The sequence below is a fragment of the Globicephala melas genome, chromosome 19, assembly GCF_963455315.2.
Source record: "Globicephala melas chromosome 19, mGloMel1.2, whole genome shotgun sequence".
Lineage (NCBI taxonomy): Eukaryota > Metazoa > Chordata > Mammalia > Artiodactyla > Delphinidae > Globicephala > Globicephala melas.
Genome location: NC_083332.1, coordinates 48,273,640 through 48,294,369, shown reverse-complemented (window position 1 = coordinate 48,294,369; position 20,730 = coordinate 48,273,640). Strand labels below are relative to the sequence as shown.

Sequence of the window (20,730 nt, the reverse complement as noted above, 5' to 3'; positions counted from 1 at the left end):
GGGAAGAATGCAGGCTTAGTTGTGTTCCCGGGATTCTGTGGTAGTCTAATTCTAACCCAGCTTCATGTTTTACTGTCTGCATGACCACCGAAACGATGCTGTTGAGTATCATGTGCACAAATATATGAACTGTGAGGACACCCTTTAGAAAAATGTTTGTCTGATTTTAATAGGATCGTATTTATTTAGCCAATCCCCCTATAATCCCCTAATAATGGGCATATCGGCTGTTTCCAATTGTTTGCCATCATAGACATTATAGTGAGCACCTTCGAGTCCTCACCCAATTATTTCTTTAGGCCATATTCCCAGAAGCAGAATATGTGGGGTCAAAGGCTACATATATCTTTAAGATTTTTACACATATACTGCCAAAATGAGCCCCAGAAAGGCTATATCAAAGTATACTTCAGAAAGGCTATGCCACTAGAAGGATATACGATTGCATTTGCTCGCACCTTTGTCAACACTGAGTATCATAATTCATTTTAATCTTCACCAATCTAAGAAGTAAAACATGGTATGATTTAAAAAATCTGCCTAGCATGGTGTTTGGTACATACAGAACATGCTCAGCAAAAGGCAGCTAATATTATTAAACTTCTGTGTTCTTAAGTCTTCTTCAAACTGTATGATCCACATTGCGAATTAGCTTTTAAGTTGTTGAGGGAACTGTGTGTCTGTTTGTGTCTTCATATATCACGAAAGTGCTCCGTGCAGAGTTAGTATTAAATATTATTGATTTGCTACAACTGCTAGGTAACTTCCTTACTAAAGATTCTAGAGCTGAAACTAATTTTATTCAGACTGTCATCAGAATGAAATGCACTGTAATGCATTACTAACAAATACTTATTAATTAACAAATGTTACTGCACTAAAACTTTCCAAAAAGAAAATTTCCCTCAAATGTTTTTTTAGAATTTCCAAAGATTTTATTTTTAGGAAACTCCAACCAAGCATATCACATATTAAGAGATGTATTAACTGACAGAGAACAAGCCAGACACTTGAGGGCTAAATGCTTTTTGTGTGCCTCCTGCCGCCTAGTTAAATTACCACTGTGTCTCTCTGCTTTCTCCACGTCAGAATTGAAGAAAAATACTGCCTTCTCCATATTACAGAAAACTATAATTAAAAACCAATTTTCATTTAATGGTGACATACGTGTTAAATAAACCTGATTACAGGTATTAAAATAGGAAGACATACTATTTGTTAATTTACAATGAGAAAATAAATAATACTTTTGGAACAACATAACTTTAAATGCACAGTTTTCAAAGTAGGGAGTAAAAAAGCCCTGCAAATAAAGAATATAACTTAGTGATAGCTTAGCAAAGCTAGAAGCAAAAACTAAATTAACTTCAGTGGTATGCCCGTTTCTCCTAATACAAAAGCTGAAAAGTACCCAAAGAAGCTGTAACAGAATGCTGAAATCTCTATTTGAAGATCAAAGAGGCTTTCTGAGATGAAAGCCTGAACCTTCCTAAGCTCTTTAAATCTGTTTACAACACTGTAACTTCCTAAGTACTTGATGGTTATTTCACCTTTTGAGTTGAAGATTCCTGCCTCATAAGGCAGTGTCATGGGGCTTCCCTGGTGGCGCAGTGGTTGAGAATCCGCCTGCCAATGCAGGGGACAGGGGTTCGAGCCCTGGTCCGGGAAGATCCCACATGCCATGGAGCAACTAAACCCGTGTGCCATAACTACTGAGCCTGTGCTCTAGAGCCTGTGAGTCACAACTACTGAGCCCGTGTGCCACAACTACTGAAGCCTGCGCGCCTAGAGCCTGTGCTCCACAACAAGAGAAGCCACTGCAGTGAGAAGCCCGTGCACTGCAACGAAGAGTAGCCCCCGCTCGCCACAACTAGAGAAAGACTGCATGTAGCAACGAAGACCCAACACAGCCACAACTAAATAAATAAATTTATATAAAAAAAAGACAGTGTCATATTTTATTCCATACAAATTGCAAGTAAGTCTTCACATAGCTGGATTATGAGATAAACACTCTGTAAAGATGGTTCCAAATGTTACTCCAATGACAAGTCCAGGCAATTTGCTTAGCCAATGATTCTGCTCTTCCAAATAAAATCTACAGTACTTACTTTAAGGCCTTAGAGAAGAGGGTATCTGGCAGCCTGGTGAGCAAGTTATGCTGAATATCCAACACCTCGAGAGGGATGTGCTCCACCAGTGCTGGAAGGTTCTGCACGTGATTGTGTCCCACCATTAGTTTTCTAAGACTCAAGCTACTAAGGATTCTAGGGGGATAGAGCACAAAGAAACAACAACAAAAAATGGACTTAAATCTCTCTTCCTGAGTCTTCCCTTGGCTATTTAACTAAAATCAGTAAACTAATAGAATTGTGTTCTTCTAGACAGTATAATCACTGACAGGTGCCTGAGCCAAGAAAGCAGCCACAACCATATGTTTACCCACCACCCACCAGGAAGTCATTCAGGTCATTCTGGGAAAAGGTGAATTAATGAAAGCACACAGCCCAGAACACATCTAAACAAAAAAAGCAATTTGTGTAATAAATCAATTTAGATTTTAGGTCTAGACAGATAGCACCAAAAATTCAGTGAATTTATTATTATTAATATAATTGATTATAATAAGCTAATAACAAAATTTATTATAACACTACTCCTTATTCAATTCTTAAAATGTGCCAGGACATTTAACTATTAGGTCCAGAAGGGTTAAGTGACTTTGATTTGCCAAAGATCTCACATCAAATGTAGTAAATGGTATAGTCAGGATTTGGATTAAAGTCTGACTCCAAAGCTGTGTTCATACCTACTATGCTACAAACCCTCTAATTTACTTTTAAAGACTCCACTAAGTAATAACCTCACATTTCACATTTTGGTACTTTTTAATATACCCCCCCACACCTCCCAACACCTATATCTTTCCCCTCCACATACAGAAATCCTACCATCTTATAAAGGTCAATTCAAACAGGCATTCTCCATGAAGCATTCTCTAATTATCCAAAGTTCTGAATTTCTAAAACATTTTATTTATATAGTGTAGTGACCAAGGGTGAGGCTTTGGAGTAAGAATGACTACTCCATTCAAATGCCAGCTCCTATTACTTCCTAGTTAAGTGCAATGTTGGACAAATTACCTACCCACTCTAAGCCTTAGTTTCGTTATTTGTAAGAGGAGGATGACAGCACTTATAAAATAAGGTTGATACAGGATTAAATAAGATAATGAAAGTGAAGGTCTTAGAACATTGCCCAGTTCATAATAAATCATCCAATACAAATGTTCTATTATCACTATCATGTCACCGACCTATGCCAGCAACTCTTGTTACATTTTATCAGTTATCTCTGCACAAGTCACCCCAACTATCTGTTTACTAAGTTCCTTGCAGGCCAAGACTATGCCTTAGGCGTTACTGTATTCCTTACGGCACTCACGCTGCCCTGCACTTAGCAGATACTCAATATTTACTGAACAAATGAATCTAAGTACCCTTGAAAGGCAACCCAAATATAGGAAAATTAATTAAATACACACATAATATATACGTTAACACATGCATACCTCATAGGAATCTCTGTCAGGAGATTATAGCTCACATCTAATATTTCTATCTTCTTTGCTTCACAGGCCCAGTCAGGGACACACTCAAGCAGGTTTCTGCAGAAAATAAATAATTAAAAGGCATCATTTAAGATGATGAGTGGAACTCATTCCATTTCACTAGTCTGTAATGTACCGTTGATGGTCCCCTGAGCTCCCTGAGGGCAGAAGCACTATCCCCAAGGCATCCCTGATGCACTGCCTGGAATACAGTAGGTGCTCAATGAATGTCGCTGATAGAAACGTGGAGAGAGACAAGCACACACACATACCTGACACTGGATCAAGCGTGCTGCGGGCTCAATGAAGATACAAAAGCCTTCGGTATAGAAAAGCACATAGGTGGTGGGGTGGGATGGGATGGGGAGGAAAGCCTTAAAGGAAGAAGAGGCATTTTAAACAAATCTTCAAAGATGAGTAGGATTTCCTCAAGTAATGATGCGGGGAGAAGACAAGCAAATTCTGGGAAAAAATGAACGAAATGAATAAAAGTGAGGAAGTAAGGACAAAAGATAACTAGTGGGGGAAAAGTTCCGGATCATTTAGAATGTGAATTCAAATATTTACTAGCGCACTGGGCAGATACTCAGTCACAGGAATTTATTTTCAGATGTTACTTAGCTTCCCCAAGCCTCAAAGTACCTACTGATCGATGGATCAATATGATGAGGCAGAATGAAATAAGTGCTGTAAGAGAAACGCAGATGCTGCTCTGCCTGCTTAGTGAAGGAAGCACTTCAAGGCAAGCTCCCTAAGAAATATGACATCCGGGGTAGAATTTGAAGAATGCTGTACACACCGGAGGTGTGCTGGACATTCCAAGTAAGAGGTGACAACATGAGCTAGAGCACAGAGGCAAGAAAAGAATAATAAGCAGTTTGGTGATGCTGGAACAGCCAATACAGAGCACAGAGTGGGAAGAAACAAGGCTAGAAATATCTGATCATGTCTAGGAGGTTGTGACTTTATCCTGCAGACATAGGGGGATCGCTGAAGGGTTGGTGAGCAGTTTTGCACTTTTAGGAGCTCACTCCGTGCATACACGGAGGTCTGGTTGAGGTGGTGATATTAGTAAAAGGAAGCGTAATCAGGAAGCTGTTATAACGAGAATTCCAGACAGGGAACGATGAGGGCCTCAATGAGTAGTAACACACCTGGAAGGGAGGGGAGGGGGGCCAGAAACATGTAGGAGACAAAAATCAAAATGACTTGGAGATGGATTAGACATGTGAGTGGAGCAGAGGGAAGAATCAAAAGTGATATTTAGGCTTTAGCCTAGATGACCAGAGAGGAAATCCTATCCAGAGAAAGGACTGATAGGCTCCAAATGAGGTTGGGAATCATGAATTTCAGTGGTGTCCATCTGGATCTGATTGTCTTATGATAACGCCAAAAGCCAAAACAGAAAACAAGTTAAAGTGCGGGTGGAGGGGTGGATAATAAATTTAATTTTGCACATATTTGAGGTACTTGGAGAAGTACAGGTTGAAACATCTGTTATGAAATTGGACATACAGGTCTGAGGCTGAAGGAAGGAGATCTGGACTGGTGATCTGGGTGATGCTGACATTGAAGTGTAGTGAAATCCTGGGAGTAAATGAGATCATGTCAAATGAGAAGTGCAGTGGGCCAAAGAGAGACCCTGGGATAACTGACCTTTAAAGGGCTAGCTAAGAAAGAGGAGTTAAGGAAGAGACAGAAGAAATGGTTAGAGCAGCATGAAAAAAAATCAGTCTCAACCAGCCAAGGAAACAGCACATTTGAAGAAAAGAAAACAAGATGAACAGTGTCAATACAGAAAAGTTCCACAAGAGGAGATCTAAAGCCAGTTGTGGTGGGGTGAACAAAGGGGAACAGGAAATTGAGCCAAGAAATGCAGATAATTCTTGAGAAATTTGGACAAAAAGGGATGAGAGGGATAAGGGAACAGACAATAACTAGAGGGGTTGCAAGATAAAGGGAACATTTTTTGTTTGTTAAGACAGGAGCTATGAGTGTGCATAGAGACCAAGGAAAAGAAAAACACCAGGGCTTCCCTGGTGGCTCAGTGGTTGAGAGTCCGCCTGCCGATGCAGAGGACACGGGTTCGTGCCCCGGTCCAGGAAGATCCCAAATGCCGTGGAGCGGCTGGGCCCATAAGCCATGGCCGCTGAGTCTGCGCGTCCGGAGCCTGTGCTCCGCAACGGGAGAGGCCACAGCAGTGAGAGGCCCACGTACTGCAAAAAAAAAAAAAGAAAGAAAAAAGAAAAACACCGAACACGCGTGAGAGGAGGAGGAGGAGGAGGATGACTAACAGAGCAAGGTCCAGGGCAGTGGGAGTGCACGGGATCAAAGGCACAGATGGCTGGACTGGCCTTGAACAGAGGAAAGAAGCAGAGGACGGATATGAATCTACATGAATTTACACAAGGGGGTAGGAAGCTGAGAGAGATCACCCATGATGACCTCTGTATTCCCAGTCAAGTGGGAAACTGAGCCCTGGAGCCAAGGAGATGAGGGGCAGTGGGGCTGAGAGAAGCCAAGCAATTTGGAACAGATGTCAGGACACTCGAAGGAGCTGACGGCAGAAGAGACTCCAGATGAGGCTGGAAACTAAATACATGATCTTCTTCAGTAATGATCAAGCTCAGTGGGGAAGGTCAATCTTAGTCTTGATCCATGTTGGGGTTTTGATGGGAAGATATGACAGAAAGAAATGGATGGAAGGGAATCTAGAACAACAGCTTAATAATAATGATGATAAAGTAACAACAACAAAAAGAAACCTGGCTATCACAGCTAATATTTCTTGAGAGACTTATTTTATGCCAGGCACTATGCTACATATTTTGCGTTTACTGTCTCCTTTAATCTTTTTTTTTTTTTTTTTTTTTTGCAGTACGCGGGCCTCTCACTGTTGTGGCCTCTCCCGTTGCAGAGCACAGGCTCCGGACGCACAGACTCAGCGGCCATGGCTCACGGGCCCAGCCACTCCGCGGCATGTGGGATCTTCCCAGACCAGGGCACGAACCCCTGTCCCCTGCTTCGGCAGGCGGACTCTCAACCACTGCGCCACCAGGGAAGCCCTCCTTTAATCTTTATGAAAACCCTGAGCATATAGGACTCTGTCCACTGCCCCTTGTACCTGCTTCTAGCACTCTATACTCACAGCACTTACGATGCTGCCCTCTTACTGCTTATTTGATGGTCAAACTCTCCACTAGACTGTAAAACTCAGCCAGTGACTCCTGAATGCCTAACACAGTATTAAAAATGAATGAAGGAAAGAAAGCAAACTTCATTTACATTTGTTCTTGACCACAAACAGAAGAAATAAAATCCTGAATATAATTAATATCTCTCTGAAAATCAGATTAACATGGGTCACAAGAGTATCAAAAAAATAAGAGAACAACATTTTAAGTCACTAAAAACCAAGAATTATCTGATTCCAATTGGAAAAAGAAAATCACTGCCATGGAGAGGAAAGAGATCTTTGTTTACAACTCATGCTAAATCCACAAACTTTAACAACGAGTAATTCAGAGGCACCTTCCTGTTTCAAGAGGACCTTCCTTTATCTAAATAGCATGGCCATTAAACTTATTCCTTCACTCAACCTTTGCTCTTCTCCTGGTTATCCAAATATTTCAATGTATTAGCATTTCTTGTACCTCAAAACTGTGCAAGTGCCCACAGACATCTCTTAAATACAGGAATCAAGCAAGCGCCACCCTCATGAGACACACTCACCGGGAGAGTTCTAGAGAAGTGAGCAGACTGGGTACTGGATAGACATTCACTGCTGTCAGCCCTAATCAGAAAACAGATTGGTGTTAGTGACGTTCTCCAAAGAAGAATGTAACTGAGAGTAAACAAGGGGGAAAGCTAATGAAAATTGATGTCACCTACTGACATGAACTAAAGATGAAAACCAGTGGGTATCGCAAAGCACTGAGCTGATCTCCCTGTGCTACACTGCTGCTTCCCACTAGCTACTTTTAATTAATTAATTTATTTATTTTTGGCTGTGTTGGTTCTTCGTTGCTGCACTCGGGCTTTCTCTGGTTGTGGTGAGCGGGGGCTACTCTTCATTGTGGTGTGTGGGCTTCTTATTGAGGTAGCTTTTCTTGTTGCAGAGCATGGGCTCTAGGTGCACGGGCTTCAGTAGTTGTGGCTCGTGGGCTGTAGAGTGCAGGCTCAGTAGTTGTGGCACACGGGCTTAGTTGCTCCGCAGCATGTGGGATCTTCCCGGACCAGGGCTCGAACCCATGTCCCCTTCATTGGCAGGTGGATTCTTAACCACTGGGCCACCAGGGAAGCCCATTCCACTAGCTACTTTACATTCGGTAGTGTATATATGTTGATGCTACTCTCACTTCGTCCCAGCTCAAGAGGAAGGGGATCTGGGGACGTGTGTATGCATGTGGCTGATTCACTTTGGTGTACAACAGAAACTAACACAGTATTGTAAAGCAATTATACTCCAATAAAGATCTATTAAAATTAAAAATTTAAAAAAAGCAGTGGGTAACTCACATTGACTAACTTTATTTAACTGCTTGATCCCCATTTGAAAACCAAATACGACAACTAATTGGAGGATTTTGGGTACTGCAACGGAGTCACACTGGATCAGGCAGCTGTTAAATGTTAATAATTGCTTAGCTTATTAACCTTAAAAATGAATAACTGAATTTTCCCTGGCAACGTTTTTTTTTTTTTTGCGGTACACGGGCCTCTCACTGTTGTGGCCTCTCCCTTTGCACAGCACAGGCTCCAGACGCGCAGGCTCAGCAGCCATGGCTCAAGGGCCCAGCCGTTCCGCGGCATTTGGGATCTTCCCGGACCGGGGCACGAACCCGTGTCCCCTGCATTGGCAGGCGGACTCTCAAGCACTGCGCCACCAGGGAAGCCCAACATCTTAATTTTTAATTAAAGCAAAACAAATAAAGAAAAGTACAGTAACCTTAAATGTATAGATCAATGAATTTTTACAAAAGAACACACTGGTATAACCAGTAGGCAGATCAAGAAACAGAGCAGTACCAGCTGCCCGGAAACTTCTCCTCATCCCCCCTCCCTCTAGTCACTACCCCACATACAGATTACTTTTACCTATTTATATAAATATACACATCATTATATATAATTTTTTTGTCTGGCTTCATCACTGAACATTGTGCTTGTGAGATATTTGTTCATATTAGTGAATATGGTTGTAGTTCATCCATTCTCATGGCTGTATAGAATTTTTCCTGGGAATATACCACAATTTATTTACCCATTGTAGAGTTGATGGGCATTTTAAGTCTTGTCTAGCTGGGGGTTACTATGAATAGTGCCTCTGTGAACATTTTGTCCACGTCTTTTGTGGACTAACATAAGCATTTATGTTGAATACAAGCTTAGGAGAGGAACTGCTGAGTGAGGTGGGTGCATATGTGTGACTTCAGGAGATACTACCATGCAGTTTTCCAAAGTGGTTGCCCAACAACGGGCACTGGTATTTTCAGCCTTTTTTATTCTCGTCATTCTGGGAGGTGTGCAGTGGTGTCACACTGAGGTTCCAATTTGCATATCCCTGATGACCCTGGTGTGATGGCACTTCCTATGCTAGCTGGCCATTTGGAAAAATGCTTTTGTGAAGCTGAAAGCTGAGTTCTTTACTTTTGAGGTGTCAAAACTTCAAGTGTTGATGTGAATTCTTCCAGGTTGTACAATTTAAGGATTCTGTGAACAGAACAAGCCCCATTAACAGTACTGTGACAGAATCTACTAAGAAGGCCTACATGTATGTCAATGGGTCTTCTCCCAGAGGGCCATTCATTCAGAGTCTCTAGATACTTTAAGAATACACATTAGGCCTGATAACAAGTATTTCCAGGACAAAAGAACTACTACCATCTCACAACATGTATAAACAGCACGACTCAACAACAGCCCTAACAATTAATCTAAGCTACAATTTGAAGCTTCTATAACATGATAAAAGGCAATGAAAAGAGAAGTCTTAACTCTCTTTTATCCTAATAATATATTTTAGCGATACAGAAAAGGGAATAAGGTAATAAATATTCTTTCACCCATCACCTAGCTTTTAACAAATCGTGACATTCTGCCTTATATGCTTCAGCCTTTTTAAGAATTAAAACGCTGCACATACCAAGAGGCAAACACCATCCGGAATATGATTTTTATCATTCCCATGGATTCTTTCATACTGTCATGGCATACTTAGAGCTAAGCAGACAACATTTTTATGTGTTTTAAAATTTTATATAACTATCATAGTGTACTCAACCACTGACTCCTGAATACCTAACATAGTGTTAAAAATAAGAAAGCAAACCTCATTTATGTTTATTCTTGACCACCAGTCAAAGTAATAAAATCCTGAATATAATTAATCTCTCCAAAAATCAGACCAATATGGGTCACAAGAGTATCAAAAAGGGGAACAAAATTTTAAAAAGTCAGAAAAACCAAGAATTATCTGATTACAATTGGCCAAAAGGAAATAACACCATGGAGGGGTAACAGATCTTGGTATCTCATTCTAAATCCATAGGCTTTTATGTTTTTGTTTTTTTAATAAATGTATTTATTTATTTATTTTTGGCTGCATTGGGTCTTCATTGCTGTATGTGGGCTTTCTCTAGTTGCGGCGAGCGGGGGGCTGTTCTTCGCTGTGGTGTGCGAGCTTCTCACTGTGGTGGCTTCTCTTTGTTGTGGAGTTCGGACTCTAGGTGCACAGGCTTCAGTAGTTGTGGCACGTGGGCTCAGCAGTTGTGGCTCGTGGGCTCTAGAGCTCAGGCTCAGTAGTTGTGGCACACAGGCTTAGTTGCTCCATGGCATGTGGATTCTTAACCACTGCACCACCAGGGAAGTCCAATCCACAGGCTTTTAGAATGAGTAATTCATAGGTACCTTTCTGTTTCAAGAGGACCATTCTTTTCACTGCTGGATATCAAAATATGCACTTTCTTTTTTTGCTCAAAAGATTTCTGAGATTTATCCATACTAATACACAAAGCTCTAGTTCATTCATTTCCATTGCTGTGCAATATTCTATTATATAAATTTATCATTGCTTTGTTTACCCATTTTCCTATTTATAGTCATATTTTTAGTTTTTTTCACTATAACATACAATGCTGTGATAAACATTCTAGGACACATCTCCTATGTGAGTGTCTGGGAGATATTCCAAGCAGGGAAGCTGCTAGAACACGGGCTCTGTGTATCTTACTTCTCTGACACCATCATGCTGCTCTCCATGTTGGCTTTACCAACTCCCCCTGGCAGCGTTTGAGAGGTACTGCTTCTCCACATCTTCAGTAAGCACTTAGTGTTATTATTTTTATTTGATGAGTATAAAATGGTATTATCTAAATTTGCATTTCTTTGACTGATACTTAGTGAAATTAAACATCTTTTCCTTTACTTCTTTAAACACAGAAAAAGTAGTTACAGTTGACCCTTGAACAACGTGGGGGTTATGGGCACTGACCCTCTGTGCAGTTGAAAATCCGCATATAACTTTATATATATATATATGTAAATACTACAACACTACACAATCCGTGGTTGGTTGAATCTACAGATACGGAATCACGGATACAGAGGGCTAACTGTAAAGTTATACTCCCACTTTTGACTGTTTAGAGGATTGGTGCCTCTAAACCCTGCATTATTCAAGGGTCAAATGTATTTACTATTGAAAAAAATCCATGTTTAAGTGGACCTGTGCAGGGAATCCCCTGGCTGTCCAGTGGTTAGGACTTAGTGCTTTCACTGCTGTGGCCCGGGTTCAATCCGTGGTTGGGGAACGAAGACCTTGCAAGCCGCACAGTGTGGCCAAAACAAAACAGAACAAACAAAGCAAAAAAAACTGTGCAGCTCAAACCCATGTTGTTCAAGGGTCAACTGTATAATTTCTTTGGTAAAGAAGAACTCTCTATAAACAGAATGGTCTCAACAAATATGTGGCCTTTTACACTGAAAAATATTCCTGAGGCAAACAAATCACTATTGAAATGAAGGGCTTCTCATTCTGGAACTGAGGCAGCACAAGGTTTTAGACTAGAGATTGGCAAAGTTTTTCTGTAAAGGGCTAAACATTTAGTAATATTTTGGCCTTTGTGGGCCACGTGGTCTCTCTTAAAACTACTCAATTTTGCCACTGTAGCATGAGAGTGGTTAATATGTAGACAAATGAATGTGGGTGTGTGCCCATCAAACTTTATTCACTTAAATTTGAATTTCATATAACTTTCCCATGTCAAAATTATTCTTCCTTTGATTTTTTTAAAATCCAACCATTAAAAAATGTAAAAACCCATTCCACGTGAGCCATACAAAAACAGATGGTAGGCCAGATTTAGCCCCTGGGCTGTAGCTGGACAACACTTGTTTTAGACCATCACTGATATTCTCTTTTGAACATGCTTGCCCACCCTCCTGACTTCCTGTCATTTTGCAGAATGCCTCTTATTATTATGTTCACTTAGTGAATCTCAAATTGTCCTGCAATGTCTTTTTATGCATATCTCAACCACTGAAGTGTTGACGGCAAACTTAAAGCTAGGTCTCAGTGAACCTCAAACTCCGCTTCGCAGAGTATCTGAGGAACACCCCAGATGCCATCGTTCTTGGAAAGCTTGGACAAGAGCTACAAGAGGAAATACAGGAGACTGGGTAGAGAACTCACTGTTCGAATTGGCGTAGAGAGTTCGAAGGGAGAAGCCACTGAGCGTCAGCTCCCTCAGCTGGTTCCGCTCACAATGCAGCTGCTCCAAGTTGCACAAGGAGCTAAGATCTAAGTCAGTCAGCTGATTGTCCCGCAGATCCATGTGGGTGATGTACTTATTTCCCTCCAGATTCTCAATGACCATGGTTTTCAGATGGTTCATCCTTAATATTCAGAAATAAGAAAATCATTAGAAATAAATTTTACTAAATGTGCTGACCAAAAGAAAAATAGAAGTATGATCCTTTTTTCTCTTTCCTAAACAGCATAAGAATTTCACTACTTGCCTCATTTTGCAAGGTACTAAGTAAATAACCACAGATAGCTGTACCTCGAGTTCTTTGTTTATAAACTAAGTTAGAGACGATCCAGATTGGCAAATACATGTACAAATTAAATAAAGAGAAAGGAAAGGGGACCATGCCCACAAACAGTTTAAAACTTGCACCCAAATACCAAGTACATTAGGTAGGGATGAAGGAATAGGACAAAGGAACAAGAAGATGAAGATAACTTGTCGGGTTAGGAGTAGCAAGGCATTCACGGAGTAAGTACTGGGTAAGAGCAAGAGGAAGCAGTCATACTTCCTCTCACTGCTCTGCCTACTCTCTCTAGTGCTAAGATTCCCATTACCTCAATTAATGAAGAGGAAAATACTCTGTATCAATATGGAATAGTTCAAGGGCAAATTACAGAAAATGACTTCTTTGTTCTCTTCTATATAAGTATCTGATTTAATGCATGCAGGCCTGTTCATTTTCCTGCATTTCAATAAATTTTTCTGTTACTATGTCTTTATAAGGGACATCGATGACTTAGTGTAAATGACAGAACATCCAGTATGTGTGTTTTACTAGCTTCCTTTAGGAAAAGATTATAAATAAATAATATATTTAAAAAGGAAATAAAACTCTTATTAAAAATTGTTAGTAGTAAAACTGTTAACATTTTAATTATAATACAATAGATATCAAGAAGCAACCCAATGATTCAATAGAAAAATGGTCAAGTTTATGGAAAAATACAAACTACCAATAAGTATACAAAAAGACACTCAACTCACTCACCATAAATGCTGATTAAAACAATGAAATACTATTTTCTACCTACTACATTGACAACAAGGAAAAAGACTGCTAAAATCCAACAAAGACTGCTAAAATCTAACGTGATAAGAATGTGATGAAATCGGAGTTTTCATAAAACATTGCTGGGAGGGTAAGTCAGAACAACCTTTGTCTCTACCACATGGTACACCTACCTCATTCATAATCTCTCTGCCATTGAGTGAAAAATGAAGCTTAACTACAGCTTTGAAAACATACAGTGTTCTAAAATCCTAATGTTTTAAAAAGTCTTCATTAAAAGAAAATGTAAAGGTCCATTACAGGTCAGGCGAAAGGAAGGCACGGTGAAGAATGACCTCACCTCAAATCCACATGTTTGACGTGGCTCATACAGTTCAGCACCTCCAGGTTCAGCACTTCCAGTTGGTTTCCTGCCATAACCACTTTATCTAACATAGTGAGTTTCTCATAAACCTTGGGAATTTGACTAAAGTTGTTGAAGGAAATACCCAGGGAGGAAAGCTGTTGCAGATTTCCCAATTCTTCAGGTAAAGTAGTCAGAAAGTTGCCATCGAGACAGAGGGTTTGAAGACTGCAGGAAGAAAACAAAACTTGATGAAAAGTTTTAACTGGAATGGATAGAACTAGAATTATGGATTTTGACTTGTCATTAACTTATTATGAATCCAATAATGATAAAATGACCTAGGTCTATCTAAATAGTCTTACTAAGATAACTGAAATACAGATGGTCCCTCTAACATCAAGGGTAATCAGAGCCTCTGCTGTTAAAACTGAGGGACTAGTTACTTCTGCAGGCAAGTAGCTGCTGCTGACCAGAATCCTCATAATTACATGATTTATTTCACTGCAAGAGCTCATGGAACTACCTTCATTCCAAATGCCAGACAAGTTCCTTACGCTGCAAACACAGGAAAAGACAAATCTAGTAAAAGTCAGATACTTACTTCAGCAGATTGCCAATCTGACTCGGCAGGTCGTGGAATCCATTACAGGAAAGGTTGAGCTCGGTCAGGGTAGAAATTTCACATAACAATACAGGAAATGACCCAAGCTTATTATGGGACAAGTTCAGGCCTTTAAGCTGAGAAAATCTAAAAAGCAAAGGCATATTATACTACTGAATGAAAAAGTAATCTATCTTAAATGTCCATCAAAGAATTTGTTCTGCAAATATTTACTGAGCACTCAGTATGTGCCGAACATTATGTGTGGCACAGACACTAAGATAACTAATACCCAGTGCAAGCTGTTGAGAAAACCAGGTCTGGTGCGACAGTTGTTCTCTCTTCTCCTTAAAAATGCAGAAAATCTTGAAAAGCTCACATTGGTACAATTATCTTCTATCAAAGTGAATCAATCATTATTGATATGCTTCAAATGTTTTCCTTTATTAAATTTCTACGTGCGATATACGAAAGCCTTAACAATAATTAATCAACCCATGGACACAGGAATAGCTAACAAACCTTCAGATCAAATCCCATTATAAGTAATTTCTTTTTTTGTACTGAAACTATGCTGGCTCAAAAGTCACTTGAAATGAATAGGCCAGTTAGAGCTTAAAAATATGTTGGTGATACTGAGTTTTACTGTAATGTGATGATATACAACATGAACTAATTTTTAATGCTTCAGTTTTTTTTGGTAGAAGTATCTATATAATGTCTCACTGAGAGGTAGTATCATCATAAATTGGATGCACAGGAGTCACTCCTGTAATTCTACTTAGAAGTATTATACTTCATTACTATACTATTACAAGACGGTAAGGCTGAGGTGGTGTCCTCCACGATGATGAACTGTATCATCTGCTTCTAGATTTGAATCCTTGGTACCTCTCTCTAATGTTCCTCTTCCAAAATTTCAGCTTGAGTACTGATTGTTCCTTCGGCTTGGCACCTTGACTTCCAAATTGCTAATCCAGCCCTCAAACTAGATTAACCCTCTTTTCATAGAAACAGAAGGAAATACTAGAAACCCACTTCCTTAAAATTATAGCTTGTTTTTATTTTTAAATATCAATATTATTAAAATAATTATTTCATTACTAAATATAGGCTTATATTTGAAAACCTTTGCAAAACATTTCAGACGAGGTAAAAATCATGCTTTCTGAAAATTATTCTAGAAATATTAGTTACTAAGTATATAAAATATGTCATTTCAATGTGCATTTATCTTTTTAATCACCATATAATTTGAATGCTTTAATTTCCAATTTCTCTCCTCCCCACAAGAAGCCCAATTACTTACATCATATATTTATTCCCTTCCGTCCATTTTTAAAGGGAGGAAGGAGATGAAATGGGTGGAGGGTGGAAATGGGGAATATATTCTAACAAAGGAGATGGGAAAATATATGGGTCATTGCCCCTTAGGACTGAAATGGTTCCTTTATTAGAAGAGAGAGGTTTCATAGCTGACAAAAGACTTCAGAGTTGGCAGTAGCAGGTGCAAAGGAAAGATAAAAGCCCTAACCTTGGAGTGGAATTCTTGAAATCTGGCCTATTTCCTTTAAGTTAGTTAAGTTTGAAACTTCTGATTCAAAAACTTCCCATATACAGAATCTCTCGATTTACCCTAGAGGCAGATCACGCATTGCTGTCAATGATATATAGAAAAGGATTATCCAAACCAAGGGCAGCTCAATGTAACAGAAACTGTGCATCTACCTTCTCTTGTACAGAGGGGAAAAGGGGAGTGGGAAAACTGTGAATAACATTTCTTACTTCCTCTTCAAAACGGAGGGGAAGTTTTCAAATATATATATGATGGTAAACATGCTCGCTTATAGGTACTGATTACGATTCAGTTTTAGTAAGCTAGTCTGGAAACCTATGCCCCACATACTTGTAGAAAGTGTCAAGGCCCCCTGGTCTTTCTAATTGCATGAAGTTGTGTCGCAAGTTGAGGTAGGTGATATCTTGACTGTAGAAGAGATGCTCAGGAACCTCCTCAAGGCTGTGACACGAGAGGTCCACGGTACTGATACGCTGGGACACCACCTGGACAAGGTCAAAGAGAAGAGCCATCTGAGCCAGCCCCAAATGTTTCCCACCCAGCAGAGGACGGGACGGCATTGACACAAAAAGGCACCGATTAAAAAGATGGGAGGGACTTCCCTGGTGGCGCAGTGGTTAAGAATCCGCCTGCCAATGCAGGGGATACGGGTTCAAGCCCTGGTCCGGGAAGAAGCCCTTAGACCACATAACAACTAAGCCCCGTGCACCACAACTACTGAGCCTGCACTCTAGAGCCAGCGAGCCATAACTACCGAGTCTGTGTGCCACAATTACTAAAGCCCGCGTGCCTAGAGCCTGTGCTCCACAACAAGAGAAGCCACTGCAACGAGAAGCCTGCACACTGCAATGAAGAGTAGCCCTCGGTCGCCCGCACACAGCAACGAAGACCCATCGCAGCCAAAAATAAATAAATAAATAAATTTATTTATTTATTAAAAAAAGTAAGATGGGAAAGAAAAGAAAGGTCATGAGATCCGATTATTCATTTATAAGAACCAGTTAATTTTTACTTTTTCCTAAAACCGTAAGATGCTTGAAAAACAGAAAGGTATAAGCTGTAAAGTGTCTACAAGTAAAAGGTAAAAAAAAAAATACAAATCATAAAGATGGAAAGTTAACAGTTCATGCAGGAAGTTAAGATGATTCAAAGTAACTGTACAAAACTTTAGGAGGGAGTGTGATACTGAAAGACACAGCCTTTTGCAGCCACACAAGCCCTGTTCCTTACTTGTGCAATTTCTTCATCTGTCACGAGGAAAATTAAATAACCAAGCACACAGCACCACTGCTTAGCATGCAAAAGGTGCTCAAAAAATATTAATTTCTCTTTACAAGGGCAGAAGAATGAAATAGCTATTTAAAATTGAAACTAGTTTTATTCAGAGATTTTATACCACCACAAGTACAGAAAATCCAATAAAGCCAAAACAAGATTTATATTACTATAATAGTAGGCTAATACAACATGGACTGTGAAAATGGGTCTAAAACAAACAAAATATCACTGCAAAAGTCATTCATGTTTTGATGGCATGTCATTATACTGAAACAATCCTTCATGAAGCTATTTAGCTCCATAAAGAAAAATGTGTTTAAATTCTGAAAAGATGGCTAGGAGAACAAGAGAATTTGGAAAATGAAATACAATTTTAGAGCACTTCATCTTTAAAGGCTAGGAAAGCAGAAATTATGCTAAAAAGCCAATTATCCTCAGCATACAGGAATAATGGTTTGTGACAGGATCACAGGCCATGTCCCATCAATAAGTTCAAATTTAAAGTGGTTCATCAAAGCTGTGCTAAACACATACAGATACACTAGGCTATGAGTTAGGGAACAGCTCCATCTGTCATTGACCACTATGGTCGAGGGAGAGTCATTTGAATTTCATTGTGTCTCAAATCCTTCAAGGCCCTACCTTTTTCACAGAGATGGTATAAAGGTAAATGCACCTGAAAACACTTTTGTAAGCATTCTGTACTATGCAAATATAAATAATAAGTTAAGGATCTGGGAGAATTCCATTTCATTCACTATGTACTCAGAAAGGCCTAGAGTGATGTGCATAAGAATTATAATTTGATCTCTTGGGAGTAAGTTCAGTTTCAAAATATACTTCTGTTGGGTTTCTCTGCTCTTATCTCCACATCAGGAGGTCTGACAGCTTATCACCTTGGATGATTGCCGCTGCCATCTCTGGTACTCAGCCAAAGTCTCAAAGCTGACGTGATAGGTCTGAGCTTGGGCTCCAGCTGAGCTGAATGCAAGGCAGTACTGACGTCGCTTCACTTCTTCTACCTGAAGAAGAGAAGGGGAGAAAACCAGAACCAATTAAAGTAAACAATCCCAATCAAAAATCAAAGGACAATAACAAGACAAACAACTCAATTTTTTAAAATAGGCAAAAGATCTGAACAGATATTTCTCCAAAGAAGACAGAGGAACGGCCGATAAGCACACGATATGATGTTCTACATTATTAGTTATTAGACAAATGCAAGTCAAAACCACAAAGTACCATGTCACATTCACTAGGATGGCTAAAATCAAAAACACAGATAATAACAAGTGTTAGGTAACAAGCATTAGCAAGCAGACAGAGAAACTGGAACCCTCATACACTGCTGTGGGAATGTAAAATGGTGCAGCCACTTTGGAAAACAGCCTGGCAGTTCCTCAAAAGCAACCATGCAACGCAGCAATTCCGTTCCTGGTATATACCCAAGAAAAGACGCATCCACACAAAAATTTGTATGTGAATTATTAGCAGCATTATTCATAATAGTCAAAAAGTGGAAATACCCTCAATGCTCATCAACAGGTAAATGTATAAACAAAATGTAGTACATCCATACAATGGAATACTACTCAGCCGTAAATGGGAATAAAATATTGATACACACTAAAACATGCATGAACCTTGAAAACGTTATATTAAGAGAAAGAAGTCAGTCACAAAGAACCATATATTATATGATTCCATTTATATGAAATGTCCAGAATCAGTAAATCTATAGAGACAGAAAGTAGATTAATGGGTGCCTGGGGCTGGAGAAGGAATGGGGAGATGACGGCTAAGTAGTGCAGGGTTTCTTTTCAAAGGGCCATGAAAGTATTCTAAAATCGATTATGGTGACAGTTGTACAACTCTGTGAATATACTAAAAGTCACTGAATTGTACACTTTAAATGGATTAATTGTACACTATATGAATTCTGTCTCATAAAGCTGTTTAAAAAAAAAAACCAGAGGGGGAATTCCCTAGTGGTCCAGTGGTTAAGACTCCACGCTTCTTCCACTGCAGGGGGGCATGGGTTCGATCCCTGGTCAGGGAACTAAGATCCTGCATGCCGCACAGTGTGGCCAAAAAAAAAAAGAAAAAAACAAAGGAATACTTATTTAACAGATATGTTGAAGGTGTAGGATTCATAGGGCATAGCCATAAGTAAATTTATTTATTACTCTTTAAATCACAAAACAATCTCAGTTTGATAATTATCTGCTGAATGAATACTTTTTACTATTGTGGGTGCTGGGGACATAACAGGGGAAAAAATTAACAAACCCTCTGCCCTCAATGGAGTTTATATATCAAAATGGTGACATGAAAGCTTCCCTGGTGGCACAGTGGTTAAGAATCCGCCTGCCAGTGCAAGGGACACAGGTTCGAGCCCTGGTCCAGGAAGATCCCACATGTTGTGGAGCAACTAAGCCCATGCACCACAACTACTGAGCCTGAGCTCTAGAGCCCGCAAGCCACAACTGCTGAGCCCGTGTGCCACGCACCTAGAGCCTGTGCTCCACAACAAGAGAAGCCACCACAACTAGAGAAAGCCCGCGCACAGCAACGAAGACCCAATGCAGCCACAAATAAATAAATAAATAAAAAATGGTGACATGATATAGCATAATATGCTAAAATACAGAATGAGTAACATGAAGAAAAATAAAGCAGGGTACAGGCTTGGAGGGGAACAGGGTAGGTGATCTGAGTTATGAATAGGACAGTCAAGGAAGGACTCACTGAGGAGGGAACATGTGAGCAAAGACCCCACAAGTCTTTTATTTTATTCAGGAGCAAGGTGTGGAAACCTCCTGGGGAAGGAGCATTCCCAGCTTAGCAACAGTCAGTACGAGTCCCGGTAATGCAAGAATGCATGCCTGTTTCAGAACAGGAGAGTCTGCAGCCCACATGATAAAAGCCAAAGTTTCCACTTCAAGGGTAAGATTGCTCCAACCCTTTCCCCACCACTGCGGCACACTGGAGGTAGCTGCCTGCCTGCAAGGGGTACCTTGGCCTACTTTTTGGACTCACCTCCCCCCTTACTTACTAGGTGCTGGGATAGAAGCCATTTCTGACTCCCTCCATCACTGAAGTGGGGCAGGAGGAAGGACAGGGAAGATGCAAGCCCAAAGGTTCTTACTAGACTAGTAGAGTCATAAACTGACTTCACACTCTCTGGGCCTACCAGATTTTAAAGGGGATGATCTTCCTCAGTAGGGTCCTTTTGAGGGTTCTTTGGATACCCGGCCCCCCCAATCCAACCAATGATGGCTTCTCATGTACAGATCCCTTGACCAGGCTAATGCATGCTATTCTAGCAGGTGACCACTCCCTCCTCAGACCTGAAGGAATCTGGTGGTCCACTGACAGCCCACCCTCCAGTGAAGTCTGTTTGCCCCTCCAGGTGGCCCCACTGGACATATTCTAAGAGAATCCACCCACCTACCCAATGGCTCCTGCTCTCTCTCAACCCATCTGGGTCACATACTAAC

At 40.2% G+C, this 20,730-nt stretch overlaps 1 protein-coding gene across 2 annotated transcripts in view; it reads right to left on the bottom strand.

Moving 5' to 3' along the window:
- The window catches only part of PHLPP2 (PH domain and leucine rich repeat protein phosphatase 2), a 72,927-nt gene that overhangs the window by 17,098 nt on the left and 35,099 nt on the right, over window positions 1-20,730 (bottom strand). For both annotated transcript variants that reach the window (XM_030863437.2, XM_030863443.2), the window contains 8 exons: window positions 18,127-18,252; window positions 16,283-16,437; window positions 14,377-14,523; window positions 13,770-14,000; window positions 12,303-12,505; window positions 7,343-7,403; window positions 3,572-3,667; window positions 2,112-2,267 (listed from right to left, as the gene is read on the bottom strand). In XM_030863437.2, coding sequence (XP_030719297.2) covers window positions 2,112-2,267; window positions 3,572-3,667; window positions 7,343-7,403; window positions 12,303-12,505; window positions 13,770-14,000; window positions 14,377-14,523; window positions 16,283-16,437; window positions 18,127-18,252 — 1,175 coding nt within the window. The remainder of the gene's footprint in view (window positions 1-2,111; window positions 2,268-3,571; window positions 3,668-7,342; window positions 7,404-12,302; window positions 12,506-13,769; window positions 14,001-14,376; window positions 14,524-16,282; window positions 16,438-18,126; window positions 18,253-20,730) is intronic.